The sequence below is a fragment of the Melopsittacus undulatus genome, chromosome 4 (genome assembly GCF_012275295.1).
Source record: "Melopsittacus undulatus isolate bMelUnd1 chromosome 4, bMelUnd1.mat.Z, whole genome shotgun sequence".
Classification (NCBI taxonomy): Eukaryota; Metazoa; Chordata; class Aves; order Psittaciformes; family Psittaculidae; genus Melopsittacus; species Melopsittacus undulatus.
The window spans coordinates 894,671-922,224 of record NC_047530.1 but is presented as its reverse complement, the minus strand read 5'-3'; the positions used below and the strand labels follow the sequence as shown (position 1 = coordinate 922,224).

At 48.1% G+C, this 27,554-nt stretch overlaps 2 protein-coding genes across 2 annotated transcripts; both read right to left on the bottom strand.

Annotated features, from left to right (window-relative positions):
• Positions 1-383: 383 nt before the first annotated feature.
• On the bottom strand, positions 384-18,975 carry IVD (isovaleryl-CoA dehydrogenase). The gene is made up of 12 exons (XM_034061529.1): positions 18,836-18,975; positions 16,735-16,824; positions 14,790-14,841; positions 12,040-12,209; positions 9,791-9,884; positions 9,209-9,345; positions 8,227-8,323; positions 3,984-4,077; positions 2,839-2,920; positions 2,440-2,544; positions 1,188-1,260; positions 384-1,057 (listed from the first exon to the last, which is right to left on the bottom strand). The coding sequence occupies exons 1-12, from the start codon at positions 18,959-18,961 to the stop codon at positions 924-926; spliced, it is 1,254 nt and encodes a 417-aa protein (XP_033917420.1). The 5' UTR covers positions 18,962-18,975; the 3' UTR covers positions 384-923.
• A 94-nt stretch (positions 18,976-19,069) lies between these two features.
• KNSTRN (kinetochore localized astrin (SPAG5) binding protein) lies at positions 19,070-26,090 on the bottom strand. The gene is made up of 8 exons (XM_034061571.1): positions 25,967-26,090; positions 23,644-23,776; positions 23,440-23,493; positions 23,188-23,287; positions 21,429-21,543; positions 21,048-21,109; positions 20,858-20,932; positions 19,070-19,397 (listed from the first exon to the last, which is right to left on the bottom strand). The coding sequence occupies exons 1-8, from the start codon at positions 26,028-26,030 to the stop codon at positions 19,266-19,268; spliced, it is 735 nt and encodes a 244-aa protein (XP_033917462.1). The 5' UTR covers positions 26,031-26,090; the 3' UTR covers positions 19,070-19,265.
• Between the last annotated feature and the right edge of the window lie 1,464 nt (positions 26,091-27,554).

Genomic DNA, 27,554 nt, shown 5'->3' with positions numbered 1-27,554 from the left:
GTTGTGATTCAGTGGCACTTGGCTGGGCCATTTGCTTTACTCAAGCCAGCTACACCTCAGTTTGCTGCTCCTACCCTGCACTGAAAACAGCCACAGCCACACTCAGCCTGACTCCATCCAACCCAAGCTGGAGTGTGAGCACTGCTGCTACCAAAAGAACAACCTCCAGAAAGGACAATACCAAAGAACCCCAACCCCAAAAGTCAACCTCCTCCTGCCTGCCCCATTCATGGGTGTCACAATGCAGGTCTGAGGTTTAACTGTTCCCAGAATGATGGATGCTGACACCTCGGGATGAATAACCCAGCGGGCGGCAGTCAATCACAGCAGCTTGGGGCTGCTGTGGCAGAGGGATAGGAAAGGCAGCAGGAAGGAAACAGATGTGGTGTTTTAACAGGGTTTTAGGGCTCATCACCTAAACCACTGCGTGTGCATCGATGAGTGAGTGTTCGTGACAGACACCCCCATGATGTGGTTGGCGTCAGGCTCCCAGAATAGGAGTTATTAATCCCTTTGGAAGGTCACGATAGGCAATTTCACCTCCCAGTGGCAGTGCACTGAGCACTGGCTATTAAATGGTACCAGTTGTTTTAAAGGACAAAACCATCCCTTCATTGTCCATTTGGGGGGGTTTGGGTTGACTCCCTGTGCCTCTGCTTTCAGGCACGGTGCTCACCAGTGTGCTTTGGTTGTGGCATGGCCCCTGCATGAATCTGAGCCCTTAGGACCAGGATGAGTCAGGATGATGACAGGAGGAGGAAAACCACTTTTCCTTCCATCTGGTTCACTGGGTCAGAGTCCAGTCCAGCAGCATCTGTCTGCAGGTCAGGCAGAAGGGAGTCTACAAGCGGCCATCCCATAATCACAAGCAGAAGGAAGAAGAGTTGTGTGCTGCAGCCTCTACACTCAAAGGCTTCATGGTGTTACTTGAAAGTGGCATTAAAAGCCCTGCCAATGATGAGTCTGCGCACTTCACTGGTGCCTGCCCCTATCTCATAGAGCTTGGCATCCCGCAGGAAGCGTCCCATAGGAAAGTCATTGATGTAACCGTTCCCACCTGCAGGCAAAGAGAAGCCACAAGTCATTTCTCCTCTCTGCTATGAGGGGATGAAGGTGGATGGGACACAGAACTGCTCCTGGCTCTCTCCAGCTATCACCCATAGGAGCAATCACTGCCAGTGACTTACCCAGGCACTGAATCCCATCCAGAGCCACCTGCGTAGCACACTCTGCTGAGTACAGGATCACCCCAGCACAGTCCTAAAGGAGAACCACAGTGATGACAGTGTCACCTCATACATACAGAATGGGCTGCATTTAAACCTCCAACCCCAACCCCTTCCACTGGAGCAGCTGCTCCAAGCCCCTGTGTCCAACCTGGCCTTGAGCACTGCCAGGGATGGGGCAGCCACAGCTTCTCTGGGCACCCTGTGCCAGCGCCTCAGCACCCTCCCTGTGTCCCATCTAAATGCTGCTCTGCCCTTTCCATTACTCTACAGACATCAGTTAAGAAGCCTGTGGTCAACCACTGGATCACAGAGGTTCAGGACTCATTCCCCAGCAAGCAAGAAGCTGCAGGGCTCATTCTGTCACTGTGGAACACTCGTGGTGGGTCTGTAAAGGCCACAGAGTGCATGTTATGGGCTCTCACATCAGACCCACAGGAGACCAATGTGAACTGATCTGGGATGCAGGGCTCTGTGCTCTGTTCAACACTCGGTCCTCCCCTTTGACAGTGCTGCTTGGGGAGATGACACCACCTCAGCATGACTGCTACAGCCTCTTGTAACAGCCATGATATGGAGACTGAGCTTCCAATAAACACCTCCTGAAGCTGCTAAATCTGTACAACAAGGTTTTCTTTCCATTTTGGGGGAAAAAACCACGTTTTGCTGCAAGTGAGTGATTTTAACCCCAGCACAGAACCTCCACCCTTCATGGTACTGTTAAAACAAGTGCAGAGGAGGCCACGGGGATGCTCAGGGGCTGGAGCAGCTCCTGTATGGAGACAGGCTGAGAAAGTTGGGGCTGTTCAGCCTGGAGAAGAGAAGCTGCATGGAGACCTCAGAGCAGCTTCCAGTGTCTGAAGGGGGCTATAGGGATGCTGGGGAGGGACTGTTCATTAGGGACTGTAGTGATAGGACAAGGGGTAACGGGTTCAAACTGAAACAGGGGAAGTTTAGATTGGATCTAAGGAAGAAATTCTTTGCTGTGAGGGTGCTGAGGTACTGGAATGGGTTGCCCAGGGAGGTTGTGAATGCTCCATCCCTGGCAGTGTTCAAGGCCAGGTTGGATGAAGCCTTGGGTGCCATGGTTTAGTGTGAGGTGTCCCTGCCCATGGCAGGGGTTGGAACTGGATCATCTTGAGGTCCTTTCCAACCCTGACTATTCTATGATTCTATGATTCTAAAGGTGCTCCCCTAGCAGAGGTGAGCTCACCTTGGCATTGAAGTGGCCCTGGTCACAGGCCTTGGCCACGTTGTAGACGTACTGCCGACAGGCCATCAGGCGGGTGTACATATCAGCCATCTTGCCCTGCATGAGCTGCATGGAGGGAGACAAGAGGGTTGAGAACAGGAGTGAGGGGAAGATTGATTCCTGCATCACCTATTTCTGTCCAGAGAGCTCACAAGACCCACATTCAGCAGACACATGATGGAGCTGGTTGCCAATCCACAGGCTCCCAGTGTCAGCCCCAGTCCCTTCCACCTTCTCACCACATCACACATCCCCAGCACAAACTCCATCCAAAGCCTCCCATGCCAGAGCTCTTTGTCTTCTCATGTTGAAAGAGAAGAGCAAGGCAACAAAACCCATTCAATTCCCTTTCTGCCTCACCTGGAAGTGGCCAATTTTCTGCCCAAAGGCTTCTCTTACATGCAGGTATGGAATTGCATGGTCTAGGACAGCTTGCATGAGCCTAAAAGCACAGGGGAAGGAAAACAACACAACTATTACTTAATAACAATTAAACCTTGGAAGCACAATAAGGCAAAAAGCTTCTCATCCCTAACCTGAGATGCTCCTCAAAGAGTGAAATGCAAAGGTGCTATTTTATTCCCTAGTGCTCTACACGCTGCTCATTTGGGACATCTTGTGGTAAGGTCTCCATCATTCAGGGCACTGGGATGCAGAGCTTCCATACTGCTGTAGCCAGGACAGCTCGTGCTGCCTTGCATCTCCAGAGAGCACCAACTCAAGTGCTAGCCATGGGCAAGAAGAAGGGTAGAAAACCCTCCTTGTGCTTTGGGGGAGATGGTTTTGCCACATGAGGATTGGGACAGAGCCCCAAAAGGGGGGGACAAAGGGACTGTAGGGTCAAAGTGAATACTGGGGAGCTTAAGGAGTGGATAAATGAAGAGCAAAGCCTTTACCCAGGCCGGGGGTGTGTTAACCTGGAGAGTGCTTTGGGTTTTAAGGTATCAGTAGCACAAATGAGCTGGTTATTCCCACTCATTATTATTCCCACCATTATATTGTGCTACCATCAGTAGCACAAATGGCTGCAGGGACACACACACCAGCAGCTGGGACCAAGGCAGATCTGCCACCTCTGGAATGGTTTATGTCAAGCCCAGTCTAAGTTAAAGCCCATTCTGGAGGGGCTGTGGCCTGTGCTGCACTGGGAGGCAGAGACCTGCAAACACAGTGGGTGCTCCACATCCATGCATGAGGAGAGCAACAGGGAAGGTGAAGCCCACATAGAGTGAGCTGTGGCTGCCTGGCAGTGCTGAGCTGAGCTGAGCTTAGCTGAGCTGAGCTCCCTCCTGGAGCCCTCAGCAGCTCCAGCATCTCCCTGCTCCCACCTCCTTGCAGCTTCCCCCCCCATGCCCTGACCCAGCCACCTCCTCCCACCCAGCCTCTCCTCTCCCCTCAGATCCTGCCCAGTATCCCAGTTCTCCCCCCGGCTGCATCCCCAGTTTGAGACCCTGGGCAGGGTGACTGTGAAGGATCCGGCCTTACAAGGGATGACAGAGCCTTACCCCAGCGGCCCCCCCGACAGCACGAGCCTCTCCAGGTCCAATCCACTCATCAGGACGTAGACCCCTTTGCTCAGTGCTCCCAGGACATTTGCAGCTGCAATAGGCAGAGGAAAGGGCTTTACTCATGTGTAAAACTAAGCTCTGCTGTTGTGGGAGGCCTGTGGTCACTGGGAAGGAGGTTCAAGCTTCAGTCTGATTCACCTTCCTTGTTGGCTGGAAACACACTGAGGATGAGCTGGATGAGCTTCCTACCACTGCAAAGTCTTCTTAATCCAACCAAAGCCCAAAGGCAAAAGGGTTATGAAGCACATCAGCAATCACTGCTGTTCTCTTGCCTGTTTTCTACAGTGAGATGCTCTCCAGAGATCCTCCAGCTCAGCATTGGTACCAACAAGGAGACTTAACAGCCTGGGAGGACAAACTGGGACCTCCTTCACCATCCCATTGGTTTGTATCTAACCCCAGCTGACAGCATTGCCAGCTGATGACTACTGAGCATGGCTCTGAAATCAATGCAAATCCTGCTCTGATGTGCTTGGGTCACCTCTCAGCATTGCCAGCACAGGAACTGATGCTTCACAGGCAAAGCTCACCACTTACCACATTGGAGTGATGTGTATTAGTCTGAGAGTGGAGCACACAGTCATTATCCCCCCTCCTGTGAAGGGGGTGAAGAGAACACTGCAGTTGTTATAAGTGGGTTTAAAAGACAAGCCTTATCCTTGTGAAAATGGGACCTGAAAATGGCCACATTAGATGAGCTGAGAAACTGCTTCACTTTGGGACAAGCTGAAGCACATGCTACTGTTAACAAATACACAGAGAAGCAGGACCAAAAAGCTCATCTCAGCAAGGCTGTACTCTTCCAATCAGGGGAACTTAAAGCCTCACAACTGTGCTTTGGAGATGGACAGATTATGCACTGATCACGCCACACAGGAGAGCTGACACATGCTTCAGGCTTTGATCACAAGAGATCTGAGAGGTGCGATATGCAAAGTGAAAATGAGACAGGACACGGACACATGCAGACTGTCTCCTGAAAGAAATCATCTGGTTTCCAGTGGCAGAAGCTCACGGACCCCATTATCTCCTGCTTGTTGAAGTGCACGTTGATGTAGCACATGGAGAAGTGCAGGCTCTGCAGGGCCAGCATCGTGATGCTGGAGGCAGAAAGAGGAAGAAGAAGAATGAAGCTCCAGAGCCCCCAGACAAGAAAGAAAAACACTAATAGCAAACATTACTTTGAGGAACAGAACATAAACGTCAGCATCAGTAATAATAAAGTGACAAACCTGTTGGTGAGTAATGACAGCTCACAGCTAAAGGACTGGAGAGCCTGATACCAACATGCTGTATCCCAGGGAGAAGGGATGGATAGGTACATGGTGAGCTGAAGAACAAGCTGCTGACTGCACGCTGCTGGTTGTGCATCACAGCAAGAAAATGTGAGTCAATAGAACTGTTGGGGCTCTGAACCTTTACCAATGCAACACGACTGACTACACCCATGGACAACACCATCTATGAGACAGACACCAGTCACTCACTGCAGTGTGGCTGTGTCGTGGTTTAAACCCAGCCAGTAACCCAGAACCATGCAGCCACTCGCTCACTGCCCACCTTCCACTCCCTGCTCCTGGAGGGATGGGGAGGAGATTCAAAAGCATGTAACCCTATGGGTTGAGATAAGAGCAGTCCAGTAACTAAGGTGTAACACAAACCACTGCTGCTACCACCACTAATAATAATGATAAGGGAAATAACAAGGGAAGAGAATACAACCGCTCACCACCCACCGACCAATACCCAGCCTGACTGAGCAGTGATCTAACCCTTCTGGGTAACTGCCCCCAGTTTATACAGTGGCCATGATGTGCTGTGCTATGGAATACCTCTTTGGTTAGTTTGGGTCAGGTGTCCTGTCTCTGCTTCCTCCTGGCTTCCTGTTCCCTCTGGCAGAGCATGAGGCTCACAAAGTCCTTGGTCAGAGTAAACTGAGCAGCAACTAAAACCATTGGTGTTATCAGCGCTGTTCCCAGGCTGAAAGTCAAAACCACAGCACTGCACCAGCTACTATGATGGGGCTACAAAAGTGATGGACAGGGGTGGAGCAGTTGATGTCATCTGGACTTGTGCAAAGCGTTCGATACTGTCCCACACGACATCCTTGTCTCTGAATTGGAGAGACATCAATTTGATAGGTGGAGCACTTGGTGGATAAAGAACTGGCTGGATGGTCGCACTCATAGAGTTGTGGTCAATGGTTCAATGTCCGGCTGGAGACCAGTAACGAGTGGGGGTTACTGGGAGACCAGTAACGAGTGGTGTCCCACATGGACTGGGGTTGGGACCGGTCCTGTTCAACATCTTTGTCATCACAGACAATGGGATTGAGTGTGCCCTCAGCAAGTTTGCTGATGACACCAAGCTGTGTGGTTCGGTTGATAGGCTGGAGGGAAGGAATGCCATCCAGAGGGACCCTGACACACTTGTGAGGTGGCTGATGCCAACCTCATGGAGTTTAACCATGCCATGTTCAAGGTCCTACACCTGGGTCAGAGCAATCCCAGGCACAGCTACAGGTTGGGCAAAAAGGAAATTCATGGTAGTCCTGTGGAGAAGGACTTGGGGGTGTTGGTCAATGAGAAATGAACATGATCCAGCTTCAGTGTGTGCTTACAGCCCAGAAACCAACTGTATCCTGGGCTGCATCCAAAGGAGTGTGACCATGAGGGCAAAGGAGGTGATCCTGCCCCTCTGCTCTGCTCTGCTCTCGTGAGACCTCACCTGGAGCATTGTGTGCAGTTCTGGTGTCCTCAACATAAAAAGGACATGGAACTGTTAGAACAAGTCCAGAGGAGGCCACGAGGATGCTCAGGGGCTGGAGCAGCTCCTGTATGGAGACAGGCTGAGAAAGTTGGGGCTGTTCAGCCTGGAGAAGAGAAGCTGCGTGGAGACCTCAGAGCAGCTTCCAGTGTCTGAAGGGGGCTACAGGGATGCTGGGGAGGGACTCTTCATTATGGACTGCAGTGACAGGACAAGGGGTAATGGGTTCAAACTTAAACAGCAGAGGTTTAGATTGGATCTAAGGAAGAAATTCTTTGCTGTGAGGGTGCTGAGGCACTGGAATGGGTTGCCCAGGGAGGTTGTGAATGCTCCATCCCTGGCAGTGTTCAAGGCCAGGCTGGACAGAGCCTTGGGTGCCATGGTTTAGTGTGAGGTGTCCCTGCCCATGGCAGGGGTTGGAACTGGATGATCTTAAGGTCCTTTCCAACCCAAACTATTCTATGATTCTACTAAGGAGAAAAGTGCTACTGCTGAACCCAGGACAGGCTGGCAGCAAACCCCATGTGGAAGTGGATGAAATTGCAGCACTAGAAGCATCTTGATGTGAAAGAAAGATCCTGCAGACATAGCACATGGCATCAAACGGGCTCAGCTTCCAAGGCAGATCAGAAGCAGCATTAAGAGCCGGAGTGCAAAGCCAACACTGCAGTGATGTGCTGCTCTGAGTTATCAGGACATGGAAATCCCGTTACCATGAGAACCTGCTGCTCTGGATGGTGATTGCCCAGGAGATGATGTGAAGATGGGGCACTGATTTCAGAGCACAGAGACCCAGTGAAGTCAGAAACAGCAGATTGCAGCTGAAACTCTTCCACTTCCTGCAGAGCAGCTTTTGGTGCCCGAGGAGCAGAGTTACTTGCTCTGCAGATAAGCAATTAGGATTTCCCTGAGCTCTGATAAGGTGCATCCTCCACCTGCTCTATGGAGAAGGTCATGTTTCTATCTATTACAATAGCCACTGGAGTAACAGAAATGACCATTACAGTGGCTCCTGCTGGAGTAACTAATGGCACTGACCCCATCGAGGACTCACTTGTTGCATGCAACCCATGCATGTTGGATAATCTCCAGTGATCTGGGGGGAGAATGTCAAAGCAAATGTGAGCTCTCTCCTAGACAGAACATGAAGAGCTCTAATAGAAAACCCAAGTTTCTATGGAAGTCTCACCAAGGCTTTGCAGAAGCAGTGGGTGAGAGTCAGGTGGATGAGGATGTGCTCATTGACTGCACTTGTGGGGTTTCACCAGCTCTCCTGCAATGCTACCAATGGGCAGATAACCATCTGCAGAGCCCTCCAGGTCACAGCCCAAACAGGCCTGCAATTAGTGCTCCCATTTATCTGATGAAGAGGAAACCACCATGTTCCTACTGCCCTGAGTGGAGCCCAGCTCACCTGGGATCTTGCAGTCTTCAAAGATGAGCTCACAGGTATTAGAGCCTCTCATCCCCAGCTTGTTGAGCTTCGGGGCTGTGCTGAAACCTGCCATTCCCTGCCAAGTCAAGCAGTAAAAACACATTTGAGATCCGAGTTCTGAGAGACCCCATTAAGATCACTAGATAGCTGTGAAAGTGCCCTGACTACAGGAGCATGTGTAGGGTACCAGCAAGGAGTCAAAGCAGAGTGCAAAGGAAGCAGATGAGCAGAGAAACGTGCATATGGGGGCACACATAAACTGAGTGCACCCGTTTTCTAATGGGCATCAGTATTAAACCAATGAATTATGTGCACAGCAGCCAACACTGAGTCCTGGAGTAAGGCTTATTTTGCCAGGAACTCAGCCATTCCAATCTCTAAGTCAGGTTAAGTCCATCAGATGGTTCACTGATCACTGAGGTTTTATATTTCAAGTGCCATTTACTTTATTACAGCTTCCTATCTTCCCTGTGGTGAGAGATGTGGACAGCATAGCCTCAAATAAATAGAAGGGAAGAAAAAACCCAATAGACTCCTGTTTTCCAAGGGCTCCCTATTGAACAGCCTGTTTCTGCTCCCTTTGGCAGGCTCTGCTTTGGATTGGAAGGGGACAGTGCAAGGAAATGAAGGGGGAAGAAAGGAATAAAGCTATTTTAATGTCTTTGCTTTAAAATACCCCAAACCAAAACTAAACCCCAAACATGCTAAGTTAGATAAAGGCATAGCAGGACAATACTGACAAGGTCTCCAATAGCTCTGATAATTTTTGGCAACAAGCAAGCCCTTTTATATTAGAATCTTGTCCATTCTCCCTACATTTCTGGCCCTAAAGACTGGTTACATGCTTGGATATGGGTCTATGCAGTTCAGCTACAAGTGGCTTCTATAGGAGCCAGTTAGGGTGAAGGAGTTAAGTTTACAAAGCACAGTGCAAGAAGCTTGTGAGCATTATCACACCTACCCTCTCCACAATGAACGCTGTTATACCTCGGGAGGCTGGAACAGCATTAACATCAGTTTTAGCATAAACGATGAGAACATCTGCATCTGGCCCATTGGTGATCCAAAACTTGCTCCCATTCAAAACAAAGTAGTCTCCTAGGAGCAAAGAGCAGGAACCTGTTAGCTCAGGAAAGAGCATCACCTATCTCCTCCCTCCCCTTATTTCAAAGCAGGCTCCAAGGATGCTCTTTAAGGCCCCACAAACACCATGTACAAACCCTCCCCAGGTTCAAGAAAACTCATTTCTTTAGGTCCTGAATGATGGTTTAACCAATGCCTGACAAACCAAGGCACCCATCACCGGTTCCATCACACGACCAGCTTCCACAACCAGAAGTCCTTCAACCATCCCCTTTGTGTCTTCGCTCCCTGCCTTTATCACACACTGAACCTCATGGGAAGCAGCACAAGCCTGCAAACACCACCTGCTATACCCAGTGCTAAGCACTGTAACTCGGTGGTGCTGGGGAAGTTAATCTGAGTTTCCAGGGGCCATTACTGATAGCAGTTATCTGTCCAGGCAGCACTCGACAGGCTTTACCTTTCTTATCTGCCTTCAGCTTCATGGACACAACATCAGATCCAGCATTGGGTTCACTCATTGCTAAGGCTCCAATGTGCTCCCCGCTGATTAGCTGCAAGAAAAGACAAGTATAAGACAGAGAGGAAGCAGCAGTGTTTCTGTTCCCTCTTTAGCCTGCTGTGGGGTGGTTTTTACTGCACTGAATGTCCACAGTAGCTGTTGTATGTGAGAACCCCATGTGAGAGCTGATAGAGTCCAGGCAGAGAGCTCCCTATGCTGCTGTGCTGAGGGAAGAGATCCAGAGCCCAGTGGGATGAGAAGGATGAGCAAGATGAGCACACAAAACAGCACCTCCAGGAAGGTGCCAGAGAACCATGCAGGCAGCCATATGCCTTTCACAAGCTGCATCTGATGACTGCCCTTTTACATCAACAAGAGCTGTTAAACACAAAAGGAGGGGGATGAAAAGTGCTTAGCAATGTTCACACTGCCCAGTCCTCCTGCACTCACACTGCAATAGTGTATGGACACCTTCCTTGTGTGCCTGCTCATATCAAGTTATTGCTTTCTCTTCACTCCTTACTTCTTTCTTCCTCCCTGTGCACTTCTGTCCATCCTCTCCTCCCTTGGATCTCTTAGCTGTTCAAAACCAGACTCAAAGCTTAAGATACACATTGAACCAACTCAATCCATCAGTGCACTCCTATACAAGTCTCCGTGATCTGCTCAAAACCAGTGCCTTGTCATGACCCATGACAAGAACCAAAGTGACCACAAACCCCATTGAAAGGCAGTGAATGAAGACATTAAATATACACCTGAGCACCAAAGTGACCACAAACCCCATTGAAAGGCAGTGAATGAAGACATTAATACACACCTGAGCACCAATGAGGACAACTCAAGGTTACATATGAGCAGGCTGCACAGTGCTTTGAGGAAGCACCACTGAACTTTGCATGTGGTTTAAATCAAGCTTCTGGTGCTGATAATTTCAGTAGCTGGGATTCAATGTACTGGTTAAGTGTTTCCATGCATTTGAAAGCTGAAATCTGTTTAACATGTCACAAACATCACTGCCCCAAATGAAGTTTCATGTGCAATTAACCAGCACAGGCAAACCAGGCATCTGGAAATGAAGATTATAAACTAGGAAAGCAGTGACTTTAATTCAGAACTCTCCAAATGCTTTGGAATTTGGAAGGATATCATCCAGTGTCACCTCAAAGCCTCATTTAGTAACACAGCTCCAGAGAGCTGGACTATGCTGCCTACAGACATGGACCTCAGCACAGAATGGGCTGATGCCAACCTCATGGAGTTTAACCATGCCAAGTGCAAGGTCCTACACCTGGGTCAGAGCAATCCCAGGCACAATTGCAGGTTGGGCAAAAAGGAAATTCATGGTAGTCCTGCGGAGAAGGATTTGGGGGTGTTGGTCAATGAGAAATGAACATGAGCAGCTTCAGTGTGTGCTTACAGCCCAGAAAGCAACTGTATCCTGGGCTGCATCCAAAGGAGTGTGACCAGCAGGTTGAAGGAGGTGATCCTGCCCCTCTGCTCTGCTCTGGTGAGACCTCACCTGGAGCATTGTGTGCAGTTCTGGTGCCCTCAACATAAAAAGGACATGGAACTGTTGGAACAAGTCCAGAGGAGGCCACGAGGATGCTCAGGGGCTGGAGCAGCTCCTGTATGGAGACAGGCTGAGAAAGTTGGGGCTGTTCAGCCTGGAGAAGAGAAGCTGCATGGAGACCTCAGAGCAGCTTCCAGTGTCTGAAGGGGCTATAGGGATGCTGGGGAGGGACTGTTCATTAGGGACTGTAGTGATAGGATAAGGGGTAATGGGTTCAAACTTAAACAGCAGAGGTTTAGATTGGATCTAAGGAAGAAATTCTTTGCTGTGAGGGTGCTGAGGCACTGGAATGGGTTGCCCAGGGAGGTTGTGAATGCTCCATCCCTGGCAGTGTTCAAGGCCAGGCTGGACAGAGCCTTGGGTGCCATGGTTTAGTGTGAGGTGTCCCTGCCCATTGCAGGGGTTGGAACTGGATGATCTTAAGGTCCTTTCCAACCCTGACTATTCTATGATTCTATAATGTGGATTAATAGGACAAAAATGAAGGGCAAATTCGGCATGTAGTGTATTCCCTAAGGTTGGGTGACTGAAATCAGTTAGTGCTTAACATGGGACATGCTGTGAAAGAGACCCATCTTTGCATGAAGCCCAAACCCAAATGCTTCCCAGCCTCCCCCCTCTTCCAGCCACACACCTTGGGCAAGTACTTCTCCTTCTGGGCCTCATTGCCATTACGCACCAGCTGGTTGATACAGAGGTTGGAGTGGGCACCGTAACTGAGCCCAACAGCCCCTGATGCACGAGAGATCTCCTCCATCACCAGCACGTGGTCCAGGTATCCCAATGCAGACCCACCATATTCCACTGTAAAGAGGAGAGGAACCTCATGTTAAGCATTGGGGTGTATATCACACGTGCACAAGAATCCAGGGTTGGGATCAGTCCTGAATGAGATCCAAGACACAAGAGAGCTTCTGGCTTTGACTGACACTGCCCCTGAGCTGAGGACCTCTGGCTGCCCCCTTCTCTGATTTCAGTTTCCTTACCTTAAAGGCACAGTGGTATTATTTCTTCAGCATAATCAATAATTTACTTGTACATCACCATTTTCTACACAAAACATGCATCAGAATACATCTAAACCATGCTGCCAACACCTGCACAACAATGAGTCCTTCTTGCAACCTTCATGTTACCATCAAGATGAAAGCACCAAGTGGCAAACTGTATTAGGTGAGAGGACAAAGGAACACAGGTAAAGGCTGTAAAGGTCCATGTGTGTCTGTCATAACAAGGACCCCTCAACCTGCTCAATAAGTGGGGCACCAGGGACTTTTCTAAGCCCCCAGATGTGCAGACCAGCTGTTTGATGGGTGGCTGATTCACAAGTGCATGATGTAACTGCTGCAATTCACCATGAGCAAGAATGTGGGTTTCAAGAGAGGATGGAGTGAGACAGCAGCAGCAGCAGCATCGTAGCTGGGATCTAGCTAGGGATGCTCAGTGCTAGAACTGGTGGTGAAGATTAAAGGCACACAACAGAACTGGGAGAGAGGGAAGGCAGGGAAAAAAAGAGGCTGAGAAACATATAATGGCTTTGAGCAGCTGACAGCTTACATGAATATATACATGGATATACAGATATATACACACAAACACAGGCATATCCTACTGTAAAAGCTTTGTTCTACAGGCAAGCAGCAAGCGGGTGCAGTGCTAAGAGGTGAATTAAACCAGGAGGGCTGAAACACTGCAAAGGAGTCAGGGAGTCCATCTGGGAGCACTTACTTGTCATCAGTGTGAATGCTGGAAGTGAGCAGCAACAATGGTAAGAGCAAATATGTCTGTAAGCTTAGAGTGACCAGAGAGTGTGTGTAACCCAAGCTCAGGAAGGGCTACTACCCCTAATGCATCAAATCAGCACAACCTTTCCTCCCATGTCACTCATTCTGACTCCTGTCTTTATCTGCAGGGCTCTTTATCCTTTGGCATCACCTCTACCACAAATCAGAGTTTAGGCTTTTACACAATCACTTACACATGCCAAACCACGAGTTTTCAATTCAGTCCTACAGAATGATGGGCTTAGTGCTATTGCCTCTAGATAGGAAAGGTAACTGCCTGCCATAAGCAATACTGACCTAAGATCATGTTGTGCTGCAAGAGGTACAAGCAAATTGTCCTGCCAGACAGCTTCTTGTGTAATACAAATCACAGTGTGATTTAGAATGATGCAGCCCTTTTACAAGTACTTCATATGACATGCCTATGTTATCATTGCATTGTAGCTTCAGTATTCGCATTGCCTAACACAGCTCTTCATAAAACAACTGTAAAAGTACAAACCAACAGAGTTTTATTAGGTTTAAGATGAAAACAAAAAGCACTGTTGTTTAAAATGCTCCTTTAACAGACCTGACCCACTGGTGCCCAAACATGCCATTGAACTGAGCATAGGCCCGCCTAAGATTTCACATTATCTTCACATCCTAAGTCCCAGTCTCCACCTCCTACAACAAAACCAGTGCCAATAAAGCAAGTGCACATGACTCTACAATCAAAACCAAGGGCAAAACTGGGGGATAGGAAGGGTAAACCTTTGAGGAAACCCAAAAGGACAGGACTCGGGAGGGGACAGCTTATTGATAGTGTGGGAAACTGCTGTAAGCCTCAGGCACAACATCAAAGAAGAAAGAAGGTAAGAGTGAGAAAAACCAGGAGCAGCAGTAAATTGGGGAAACAGAAATCCAGACTCTTTCAAGCAGACTCAGTGGCATTGAAAGAAAGGCAGGGGCATTATTCGGAGGCATTGCTATTCAGCCTGCTGCTGCACAAGCCTTTGCACACACGCATCCAGAAGCAGAGACTTTACGATGGGGAAATAAAGGCCCCATTGCCTGCTTTTCTGCACTAAGGGCTCCTCCTCATTACACTGTGTTAGTGCATTCAGCATGACCACAGCAGCTCTAACATGAATCAAAACACTTTTCAGCTATCCTGGATGAGGCTGAATAAGATTTACCCTGATTCTTTCTGACTGGTTGGATGGGGTAGGCTCACCATCAGTTATCACAGCTTTCCAGGGGGTTGGTTTAGGCCCTTTAACTGCTCCTATTAGAGATGGATGTTTGCTCTAGGATACTCTTGTTCTTCAAAACTTGAGTAAATGCCTCATAGGAGAGAGGTGCAAACGTGTTTGAGTGGTTTATAGCTGGAGAAACCACTCCTGAAGAGTGCTTTTAAATGGTAAGAGGCATTTTGCACTCATCCAGAAGCCTAACAGGGAACAAGGACTCTGAGGCAGTGAAGAGTAACAGAAGTTGTGGAAGAGTTTGGAAGCTTCTGGATGAAATGGACATCCCATCATAGACACGTTGTTATGAACTGGGAAGGGTGAGTTCACATCAGTCTGTTGGGTTTGAAGAAAGGGGGGAACAGACTTACCAGGAGCTGTGATCCCCAGAACTCCCAGTTCCCCCAGTTTCTTCCAAAACTCCTGCAAATACAGAACAAGCAATCAGTGCAGGCTCAGGGCATCGGCATAGGAAGTTGTCCCTGGCAACTCACTGGACTCACCAGTTTACCTTATCCTTGTGATATCTCAGAGATAAACGCATTGATACCTAATTCCCCCTGCATCAGCAGCTCCATCCTTGGGACTAGGAGTCCAAGCAGACTTCAGGACACCAGTTATGCTACACAGGAGAGGAGCCTGTTGAATTCAGTGAAGATTCACAAGCCTAAACTTAACTCCAGAAGGACAGGGCCTGAGATGTAACTGGTTGTCCTCGTTAAGAACTTTGATGGCTCAACACCTCCCATTAATTTAAAACCAGGCTTTCATAGACTATCTCTTGCTAAGGATTATTTAGGATGTTACGACTTAAATTCATGCTTGTCTTTTATCCCACACATCCTTGTCACTGTTTTAGCAGCACTGCGTAGGCCTATCAGCCTGCTGGTACTGCAAATAGCAGTTAGCAGAAGCTATCTGTGGATGAAAACCTGAAGACATATATTACAGTGACTGTAATCATATATATATATGTGTGTGTGTGTGTATATATATATATATATATGAGTTGCTCTTTGCTGGCACTTTAAAACTCTTCTAGTAAAGCAGAAACTGGTAACTAAAGCCCAGAAAGCCTTCTTAGGAGAGATTGAAAAGGGGAATGTTGCACCCAGGCAGATAGAGGTGGTTCCCTCCTTGAAGATGGTACTACAGAAGTCATTAAAGGTGACCATAACAGAGAACTTGTGAACACCTTGGATTTGTGAAGCTAAAGGAGATCAATCCACAAGGGTCACTCAAGGACCCGCAGGTTCTCAGGACACACATAGGGATTGAACAGCACTACTGAGTTCTGCATAGCTGAACATGCATGTTACAAAGTTCATTGCTAGAGGACAAGCTGTCCTCCTTAACTGCCAACTCCTCTAGTTGTCCACTACCCAGATTTACCAGTGGCAATGCCACCACTCAGGTGACAGCCACACAGGGATGTACAGAGCAACTGCCTGATGAGAGACACACACATCAGCAGTGCCTGGCATACAGCATCACCAAGTAAGAAGGAAGATGTAATGCAGCAGGGAAAGGTGTCACCAGGGAGGACCCCATGCTGGAGGGGCCACCTCTCCCTGCCTCTCCTCCACTGTGTGATAGACACACAAGTAAATGCTTGTCAGATGGCCCTGGTGTCCAGCAATAAGATAATTATCAGTGAATAGTCTCTAGAGACTTCAAAAAGCATCATTTAATAGATGACATCTGGTGCACCAGGCTAAATTTATACACTTCACTTCAAAGCTGCACATCCAGCCCTGAAAATGTCAACATCAGAGCCCTGGGAAATCCGAGCAGATGTTCTGAGCTTTTCAAGTCTTGTGGAGCTTATGAAAACCAATAGTTAGATGTCTCATTTTCATCAATCAAAGCAGTCCATGGCACAGACTCTGGTGGGTTTATCAGGAAGGCAAGTTTCAGCTCGGGTCAAACGCTGCATTGCACCATTTGCACACAGGATTTTCACCATGACTTTGAGAGGAAACTCAGCCAGACAAGGCTCGTGGCTAGGAGAACACAAAGCACACATTAGGGAGGGAGTCTGAGCACAGCCAAGCAGGAATACCACGATAAGAACCCAAACAAGACCATTACCAATCCCTTTGAATCACAGCCTGGTTGGGCTCTGCCCCAGGTTGCTGAAGGCTGTTAACAACAGAGGAAATCAAAACCTGGGTTTTCTATGACTTTCAAGGTTGAAAAGTTACCGCACATGTTCCTGTGGTGTGGCTGGGATGCTGCGTCTGGATCACTGCACACATCAAAGCACAGACAGCCTTTCACTACCAGCTATATGAGGTGCACAGATGAAATACTTGCCCGCATGTCTTTGAATTCGTTTTCCTGGTCGATCTGTTGGGCCTTGGGAGCCAAATGCTCCTGACAGAACTTTGTCATGGTCTGTCTAAGCTGGGGAAAGAAATGAGGAGAAACACATGTTACATCTCATCAATATATTGCCGTCTTCTTCCCTAGGTTACTGCCAGTATTCCGTGCCAGGCAACTCCAGGATCCAAACCCAGAAGCACATCCCATAAGGAAATCAATGCTGCAGGTTTCTAGACCATTTGAAAGGCCCTTTAGTGTTTTAAGGAGAAGATACTGATGTACTTAAGTTCTTGTACTTTAGTTCCTCCCAGCATTTAACCTTAACAACCTTACCCCAGCATGAGCAAATGTTACTTAACTAATGCCTACATGAGAGTTTTAGGGAATGTTTTTAGGCAGGAGACTTTGAAAGTGATGAGCAGAGTTTATAATGCATTAACTCCACCCAGTAGCTGCTTATAGCTTCATTTAATTACAAGCAGATGCCTGTAATAAACATTCCAAGTGTTAAAATCTAAGTTCTAAAGTCTAAACACTTACACATGTGTACTCTGCAGACATACTAAGAAATGACATACAATAACTGAAGTGTATTTCATATGAGGATTTAAAAACTCTGCCTAGAGCTTTATAGGTAGAGTTTAATAATCCCCTTTTCCCTTATTCCCACAGATTAATGCTGATGAAGGAACAGTTTAGAGACTGAAACCCTCTGCTGCTTAACCAGAACCTGTAGAAGCAACAACCCAAAACATGAGCAAGCTTCTCTGCCCTTCCCAACCCCACAACCAAAGCATCCTCTTTTTCACATTGAAGAGGATATCTTAATTTCCATGGCTCCCCTGGCCTCAGGTTCTGGTACCACAGAATGAGTTTTGCCTTCATTGATAGACTTAAAAGCTTTAAACAAAACCAAACCATATTAAATCTACTTCCACTGCGACAAAGCTGATGGCAGTAAACTTGAGAATAAAGCTTAGAAGCCATAATTAAAACATCTTTATCAAATCAAAGACTGATGACCAGACTCAGACAAGCATCCCTGATACTCTAAGCCAGTTTAAAACAATCAATTCAGATTTTAACCATTAATTCACAGTTTGACATTACTGAAGGTCTAATTCTGATCCTTTTTTAGCTTTTCCACCAAACAGATAAGAATATTTTCCTCTTTTTACATGTGCTGAATTAGAAGTACAAAGAAACATCAAGTTAATTTGAGGCTATAAACCATGATGACAAGCCTGACAAAGAGTAAATCTGTAGTAAGAAAGAGACAAGAATGTTTACATTTATTTTGTACATCCCTATGCTCACACTGCCATAGTTATCTGGAAAGTAAAGCTACAGCTCCAGAGCTAAAAAGCACCAGGGAGAACAGTTTCATTGGAGAAGCCTGTCTGGATCAGCCCTTTGATAGGCGCTGCCTTGCACTCCATGCCCTGGACAGCAGGGAGTAAGTGGTGTAATAGGTAACACCAGGTGGCTATTGAACACAGAAGGGAACGGTAAAGCTGTGAACTATCACCCTAAATCTTTAGGTCTATTGGGCAAGAAAACAAGCTAGAAAAGCTGCATCACTTCTTTTGAGAGGATCTGATTAGGCCAAATGAACACAACTATATTGACAACTATATTTCTGATTGCCTATATTACCAAATATATTCATAGCAGATCATGTATACACAAGGAACTGGTCTAGTGGAAAGTGTCCTTGCCCAGGGCAGGGGACTGGAACCAGATGATCTTCAAGGTCCCTTCCACCCCAAACCATTGTGGCCCTTTGACTTCTGACCACACAGGCCCGTTGTGAACGCAGTGGCCTTCTCTGCTGCTTGGCTATGGGGTATTTCACCGTGAAGAGCCCCATTCTCCGACGACCAAAGCCCGGAGCTCCCGTCTCCTGCCTTCCATCCGCCCCCAGCTCCCCGCAGACACGTGCCCGGGGCGCGCCCTGCGGCCGCAGCGCCCCCTGTACGCGCCCGCGGATAGGCCGGCTGCCCACAGCCGCAGCCAATCAGCGCCCGCCGGCCCTGCCACACCCCCGCGGCGTGGCGCGCCGACCCCCGTTCCCCGCGGCCCCGGTCCGTACCTGGCGCTGCTCGGTGCTCAGCCCGTTCACAGTGTCATCCACGGCCAGCCCAGCACAGCCCCGGCGCAACAACCGGACCCGGAGCCCCGCACCGGCCACAGCCCGACCCAGCACCGCCGCCGCCATGGCTGCCCCCGGCAGACCCCGGCGCGCAAGCGCGGCCCAGCCCCGGAGGAGGGGAGCGACCGCCCCGGCTCGCTGCTGGCGCCCCGAGGGGAAGGAAAAGCGCCTGACAGCAATGTACCGGTGTTTAATGGATTAACACACATAGACACAACCCAACGAGGGCTCGGGACAGAGGACACGTTCACCAGCACCGGGGCAGGGATGGTGCATCAGTTCTCACCCCCATGCCAGAGTGAGGTCTGACAGAGCCCACTGGATTAGGAGTAAACCAGCAAAACCAGACACTACAGTCCATCGTCAATCCTCACATAGCCAGGCGCAGCTCCAGCTCGTCAAGTGCCAATGAACACTCCTTCATGAGTTCTTGGAAGGACAAACGCTGCTCCAGGGAGCATTGCCTCTCTTGTTCCACTGCTTTCCACTGCGCTGTCAGTAGCTGTAGGGAAGTCAGTGTACACTGTGGTTTATGAACAAAGCACTGAACAGCAAAGACACGTTGTAAAGCAGCTCCAGCTAAAGCATTTTAACTCCTCAGCAGGGTCTTAGCCCCAGCTAAACTGGGATTAGTCCACCTTGACTGGCATGTCTTTTACCTCAGTTCCTTGAGGAAAGTGGCAGTTCATCTGACTGACGTTTTGTCAGTCTTGCATAATAGTGATTTCACTGGTTAGCTCTTCAATGTCTTAATAGGATTCAAAAGGAGCGTGACCAGCAGGTCGAAGGAGGTGATCCTGCCCCTCTACTCTGCTCTCCTGAGACCTCACCTGGAGCATTGTGTGCAGTTCTGGTGTCCTCAACATAAAAAGGACATGGAACTGTTGGAACAAGTGCAGAGGAGGCCACGAGGATGCTCAGGGGCTGGAGCAGCTCCTGTATGGAGCCAGGCTGAGAAAGTTGGGGCTGTTCAGCCTGGAGAAGAGAAGGCTGCATGGAGACCTCATAGCAGCCTTCCAGTATCTGAAGGGGCTATGGGGATGCTGGGGAGGGACTGTTCATTAGGGACTGTAGTGATAGGACAAGGGGTAATGGGTTCAAACTGGTTAAGCAGGGGTTGATTGGATCTAAGGAAGAAATTTACTGTTAGGGTGGTGAGGCACTGGAATGGGTTGCCCAGGGAGGTTGTGAATGCTCCATCCCTGGCAGTGTTCAAGGCCAGGTTGGATGAAGCCTTGGGTGCCATGGTTTAGTGTGAGGTGTCCCTGCCCATGGCAGGGGTTGGAACTGGATGATCTTGCGGTCCTTTCCAACCCAAACTATTCTATGATTCTACAATTGTATGATTGTAGAACTGCAATTTAATGTCTATTTTGGTCTGTATATAGACAATACTACTGAAGCTGTGTGTGCTCACATACCTCTTAGTTCCCAGGGAGCCTGAAGTCTTTGGTATGCAACAGGTTCCAAGTTAGATCAAATATCCTGAATCCCCCATGTAACAATTGGACTGGAGGGCATCAGTGCTCTGCTGGGTGCTTGCAAGCACCTGAAACAGCCTCAAGAAACTCTCTTGACAGAAGCTGGCCTAAGCAGAGCGAGCTGCTTTCCAGTGCTGACATCCATCACTTCAGAGCAGACAGGGTCTAACTTGAAAGCTCTCAGGCATTAGTATCATATTCACCTTCTAACTTGTTCCAAGTTCAGTCATAGGTTGTTCAACCTGAAGTGACTTGGATGAGAATTAACATTAACCCAATACCATAAACTCAGCTTTAAACCCTCTCTTTGGAAGGGCAGGAATACAGCTTCTCAATATGTATTTACACCAGAAGCTGAATCTTGCAAGTTTTCAGCCTTGGTTATTTGGAGACTAGAATGGGCTCAGGAGCAAAACACCTCTCAGGATCTCACTCAACAAAAGGTGCTTGTTACCTGATCAAGTCAAAGTCACCATCTTACCTGAAGTTCCTCATTTTGTTTTGCAGCCATTTGATTAAATAGCCTCAATTGCTGTATGAGCTCCTCTGTGAACTGCTGAAGAGCCAAAAGGAAAATAGTTTAATACTCAGCAGCTGTTCCTACAAAGGCAGCAGCACATGGACCCCTCAAAGCCCATTTAACTCCTAGTGCTACCTCAGAAGTTTCTTACCACTGTTTGCCTCTGGCATTCCCGAGTCTTTCCTTCCTCCTCCAAAATGGTGCTGCCTGTAACTAAGGTATGAGATGCATTAGTGAATCTCTAACACCCAGGTAACTTTGCCTGCAAGAACTAACAGCTTTGCAAAGTGAGCTTTCTACAGCAAGAAAAATTAAGTTCTTTTCCAAGTTTATCCAGGATATGGTTTACTCCAGGAAGCAGCTTTTCCCCTAAAGCTAGGGGGCAAACCCAAAAATCCCCTGGAATTACAACAGTATTCCCTTAATGAGGAAGCAGAGTCCAAATGTCTCACGAAGAGTCACAACAGGGGGAAAACCAAATGTGTTTCAAAGCACGAGTACCAGAATGGCATGTGAAGTGCATGGTCCTTACCAGGATCAATGTTTCTGCTTTCCAAAATCACCATGCAAGTCTCCTGAAGTTTCTTGAACTTCTCAGCTTCTTGGACCAGGCCTTCTTTCTCATCCTTTAGGCCCTTTATGATGCGCTGTCATTAACACAGGTTGTAAGTGAATCATGTTTCCAAGGAGATTGTCTTCTCATTAGTTAGTAACACCTACTGTGATACCAGTGGCAATGCCACTAGCACCATGACTCAGATCTTGCCCTTTGTCACAAGCACCACAGCATATTAGTCTCTTGCAGATCCTTACTCCTGCTTCTTGACAGGATTAATACATTTGTCATGTCCACGTCATTATAATTAATGGAAAAATTGGATCCGAGAGACAAATTCCTTTTAGGCAATACTGGCATAGCTGCTCTCATGCTCCCTCTCATATCTATAGCTAATTCAGACATTCAGTGCACTGAAGAGCACATAAACATTGGGAAGAAAAGGGCCTCTTAGACTCTTTAAGCCCTAGCATTAGTCCGTACACAATTCAGGTATTACCAGGCAATCAGATTAAGCTGATCAACCTCACAAGTGGAATGCAATTCTCCCCAAGAGAATCAATAAGCACATGGATTAGGCTGATCCAGCTGATGGCGTCAGAAGCTGTTGGAACATTTCGTAGGAGGTCTCAAAGGCTCTTAAAGAAATCAAGCTGTGAGATGAGAGGAATGATCATCTCGTGGATTAGTAACTGATTGAGAAGTAGGAAATCAAGTGAGCTTTTACAGCTGCAGGTTACCAGCTGGGCCTCTTGCATAGAGCAGAGGTTGTGCTAAGTGTCCTAGAGCAATCTGCAAGAGGTGGAGAATGAAGCATCAGTTCTCAATCTCAACTTTATTCAAGGAAGTCCAGGCTGCTTGAAACAGAAGCCTCTGAAGAGTCCCAGCTCTCTCAGCCTTTCCTCCAGTCTCCTCATCTTCAAAGTGGCCCTTTGCTGGACTCCCTTCACAGCACCAGGAGCTCAGAACCGGACACAACAGTCCAGGTTTGGCCTCACAAGTGCTGAGCAGACATGAGAAAACTTGCAGGAGAAATGCAATGAAAGGTCAGGCACCAATAGCCACAATAGCACAAGAGGAAATATAAGCTCATATAAACCAAGCTCTGTGTTACATACTCAGAAGAGAATAAGGACACTCTCTGTAAAACATAGTGCCCAGTAAATCCAAGTAGAATGTTCTTCTGTACCAAAATAAGACCATACCCATCCCTGAACACACATCTTCAGTACCATATGCACTCTCACACTACACTGTGTGATGGGTTAACGAAGCTGGGAGACATGGGGCAAAAGGAACAAGGAAACTGAATACTTTATCTACCATATGTTAGGAGCTACATAAGAAAGACAACTAATAGACCTCAAACTATCAGTGGCAAGCGATTATTTACAGTTTCTCTTGGTGTAACTAAGAAGCATCTGGCAATATCAAGGCTGCTTTAATAAAACTTGAATCAAGTGTATAGTTGTGAACTTGAAATACTCTCCCACAGTGAGTTTTAAATGGAATTAGAGCTCTGATGACTATCTAACACTGATGTGGATGCCCTTTCCATCCAAGCACATCTGTAGTAATTCTGATCTAAAAGTTGTAGCAGATACCACAGGTGTCAGAGGAGAAAACCCAGCTTAAGTCTGCTGACTTCTGATGGAGACAGGAAAAGGAGCAAGACAACCCTTGTAGGGATCAGAATATAAGACTTCCTCAAGGATTTATTTTCTCCTTTCCTTACCTCTGCTTCTGTTAATTTGGATTGTAGCTGTTGCTTGACTGTTTCCAACACTTGATTCTTGGTCTTCAACTCTGCTTCTAGTTTGTATCTGTTGAGAGGTCTGTGGAGTAACATCAAACACTGAGGGACAAAATTATCAGTAGTACACACCTCCTCTTCTGCTTCCACAAAAATGCCCTTTTCTGAGGCTTTTGCTCTCGTTTCTGACCAAAAGGGAGCATTACTGCATGAGGAGACTAACAGGAAACATACCTTACTGTAGCTGGCTTCAAAGGCGGCTCCCCTTTCTTGGCAGATTTAGGCAACCTTAAAAGATGGGCAAAATACAATTACCAGAAGGCCACAGCATCTTTGCATGTTACCAAGTCTGTTAGTTTGACAAACTCTGCAAAATGCTCAGGCAGCTTTAGGACATTTGCCAAGTACTAAATCCATCAATATCTTACTTCTATTTACCCTTGGCCTGTCGCTTTGAAGACCTCATCTGCTGGGATGTTGGAGCTGAAGTTAAAATCAGGACATTTGTTGAACTCCAGGTCTGTTCTTTCATTGACACGTTGTTTCTTTGAAGGAACAGCTATTTGTGTTTCTGCAAGAAAAAGATAACAGTGAGAACCCCATGGCCTACAAATGACAGCTGAAAACAGAGCACCAGAATACACAGAGTTACTGGATCTCTTAAACCTTTGATTTGAGGTGAATCACAATTATGTCTGCCTAGAATGGACATTTTAAGGTAGTGACAACTAAGGCCAGTCTTCAAGGGTTACACAGGATCAAGGGTCCAAAACAAGCCACAGATAGTGAGACAGTAGTGTTAAAACCCAGTTACAGGCTAGCAATAGTGAATGAAAGTTTGAAAGTGATAATCCAGGCTCTGCTTGAGTGAGTCCATATGAGGCCATGGAGCTGCTGTGAGGGCTGAAGCAGCTCTGCTCTGGAGCCAGGCTGAGAGAGCTGGGCTGGGGCAGCCTGGACAAGAGAAGGCTCCTGAAGGGGAGACCTGAGAGCAGCTCCAGTGCCTAAAGAGCCCTGTCATATTTTAAGCCAAGCCAGTAAGTCAGAACCATGCAGGGATGGGGAGAAGAACCAAAAGAATGTAAATCCCACAGGTTGAGATAAGCACAGTCCAGTAACTAAGGTATAACACAAAACCAATACTGCTACCACCAATAATAATAGTGATAAGGGGAAGAATAAGGGAAGACAACATAAAACTAAAAGGGGGAAAGGAAAAGAAAACAATGAACACAAGTGATGCACAATACAATTGCTCACCATCTGCCAACTGATACCCAGCCTGACCCAAGCAGTGATCTGGCCTTCTTAGGAACTCCCCCCAAGCTTCTATACCGGGCATGACATGTTGTGATATGGAATACTCCTTTGGCTAGTTTGGGTCAGGTGTCCTGTCTCTGCTTCCTCCTGGCTTCCTATGTCCCTCCTCACTGCAAAGCTTGACATTATAAAGTCCTTGATCAGAGTAAACACTACTTGCAACAACCAAAACATTGGTGTTATCAACACTGTTCTCAGACTAAAACAAACACAGCACTGCACCAGCTTCTATGAAGGAGAACAATAACTGTTTCAGCTGAACCCAAGGGAAGGCTGCAGGAAAGCTGGAGAGGGGCTTGGGACAAGGGATGTAGGGACAGGCCAAGGCTTGAACCTGCCCAAGAGAGGGGAGACTGAGCTGAGCTCTGAGGCAGAAGCTGTTCCCTGGGAGGGTGCTGAGGCGCTGGCACAGGGTGCCCAGAGAAGCTGTGGCTGCCCCATCCCTGGCAGTGCTCAAGGCCAGGTTGGACACAGGGGCTTGGAGCAGCTGCTGCACTGGAAGGGGTTGGGGTTGGAGCTGGAGGAGCTTTAAGCTCCCTTCCAACCCAAACCAGGCTGGGGTTCTATGTTAATAGAGGAGGTCTCAACATCAAGCAGGCATCTTGCCTAAGGGTTCTAAACAAAGCTTTTCAGTACTGGAAGCAAGAAAACCCACAGCTCACTTGAAGCTCAGTTAAGAGAGCTTCATATTTCAATTCACTAGGATTAGATAACACCTCTAAAACAACACTGTTGAAAACAAGCTTTCTATACATAATATTTGGTTTTAAACCACAGCTGTTTGAGTATATAAAGCTTTGTCCATATGTTGTGGTTTAAACCAATCCGCACAGCTTGTGTGGTTTAAAACCCCAGCTCAGTCTCCATAGCACCACACCACGCTCCCGGAGGGATGGGGGGAGAACCGAAGCAATGCAACTACCACGGGTTGAGATAAAAACCAGTCCAGTAACTAAGGTATAACACAAATCACTACTGCTAGCACTAATAAAAACACAGCACTGCACCAGCTACCAAAGAGGAGGAAGATGACTGCTACTGCTGAACCCAGGACCTCTGAAGCACACAAGTTATACTACAGGAACTATACACTACAGGTGTTTTCACCTACAGACACTAGCCCCGTGCTTTCAGCACTAAACCCGTGTGCCTCACGTCCCTAAATCGCTATAACCGATATCAAAAGGTGCATCTTTATCCCTTGTGGGACACGTACTCCTTAGGCTCAGTTCTGGAGGGGCCGAGCGTTGATGCAGCAACATCGGAGGTGCTCCTTTAGCAAGAAAAGCCTTAAGGCAACCGAATAGAGCCTGCAACCAGCCCGCACCGCGGCCACCAGGCCCAGGCAGTAACGGAGCTCCACAACCGGTACCACCGCCCCCCTCCAGCGCCGGTCTGACCGGACACCAGCGGCTCCCTTACCCCCGGAACGGGTACACACCTTGGTGCGGGGCTGCCCGGTGCCGAGCACGGCACACGGGGATGCGGGAGGGCTCCGGTTCCATCACCACCTCAGTCCGCCGTTTGAATGAGCCCGTCGGTAACGGCTGCGGGGCTGCGCATGCGCAGAGCACCCAACCGGCCCCCACCGCAGCCACAGCGGGCAGTGTGCGCAGGCGCAGTGTGGCGGGGGGGGGGGGAGCGGCGCTGGTCACCAGTCCCCTCAGGGAAGGCTCCATGGGTATGGCGGATGTCTTAGGGACGGTGAAGCTGTTTCCCTTCACATCTGCCCTCAGGGGAACCGGCCATGGCCTCCCGCTGCCTTGCACTGTGCCTTCGGGCAGGCTCTGTGGCCTTCCGGGGACGCTTTGGGCTGTGGAGCCTTCCCCTCCTGTGCCATCTCGGTGTGAGAGTGCGGCTTGTGTTTGAGGCGGTTCCATTACCCCTCACACAGGCTGTGAGGGGAAAAGAGGCGCTGTGTAAAATGTGTATGGACTTTACTGGGTATTTTTACAGTGTTTTACAGCAGACTGTTCAAAATGGGTGAGAAATCCCTGCAAATAGTAACGGCTCTGGTGTGGGGAGGGGTCAGGGAAGGCCCAGGGCGTGAGGGCAGCTCTGGTTGCCACAGCACCCACCAGAACACCCAGTATGAGAGCACCAGGACACCCAGTGTAAGAGTGCACCATGGAAACGTGAAACTGAACATGTTGTGGATCTCAAATGCAGTTATTTGCTGTAAGAAAGCATATTCCCAAAGGACATCCAGCAGTTGTGGCCTGTCTCCCACAGAGCACCGAAAACTACTTGTGGGTGTCCGAAGGAGCAGATCATGGTAAGATGTATGCTTTGCTTTTGGTGGTTATACTGGAACACATATTGAAAGATGAAGTAAATGAAGCTCAGTGTTGGTGCAAATGAAGCATCACTCAGGTTTAGGAAAGTTTGTCATACACCTTTATTTTACCTCAGCTTGTCTAGAAGATGTTTTCTCTGGTTCCACAGAGCAAGGAAGTGTTTGTTTCCCTGCTCATTTTTGGGAAAGGAAGGAGAAAATGTAAAGTAAAGCTTGACCAGATAAACTTTATTGAAAGCTACACATCTGTGGGGAACGCCTCGAGTGGAAACAGGCTGTGAAGACAACACACGAAGCACCCGAGGGGACGAGGACACTTCTCAAAGGGGCAATCTCACATTGAACATCTTTGGCAGTACCAGAATTCCTGCTGATAAACCAGACTGAAAGTGTTCCTGGGAACAGATTAGGGCTGGATTCTGCAGCCCCCTCCATGCTCAGGAAGAGACTGTGCCAACTCATGTTGTTTTAGAACATCTGGACTGTTTGGTGAGATCTGTGAACCTGCACTTTGCATAAAGTAGTTTCTGATTCAGTAGAAAACAACTTTGTCTTTATTAACAATACACTTGATATCCAGGTTTGCAATAGCTGCAGGGTTTGTTCTCTTTTTTCCCCCATAAGCTCTTTCTCTGCCATTAAATATCTGGGGAGATTCACTTCATGATTTCTCTCCTACGTGACCTTGACAAGAAAACAAAATCTAATCACCTTGTAGGGAATGACAACACAG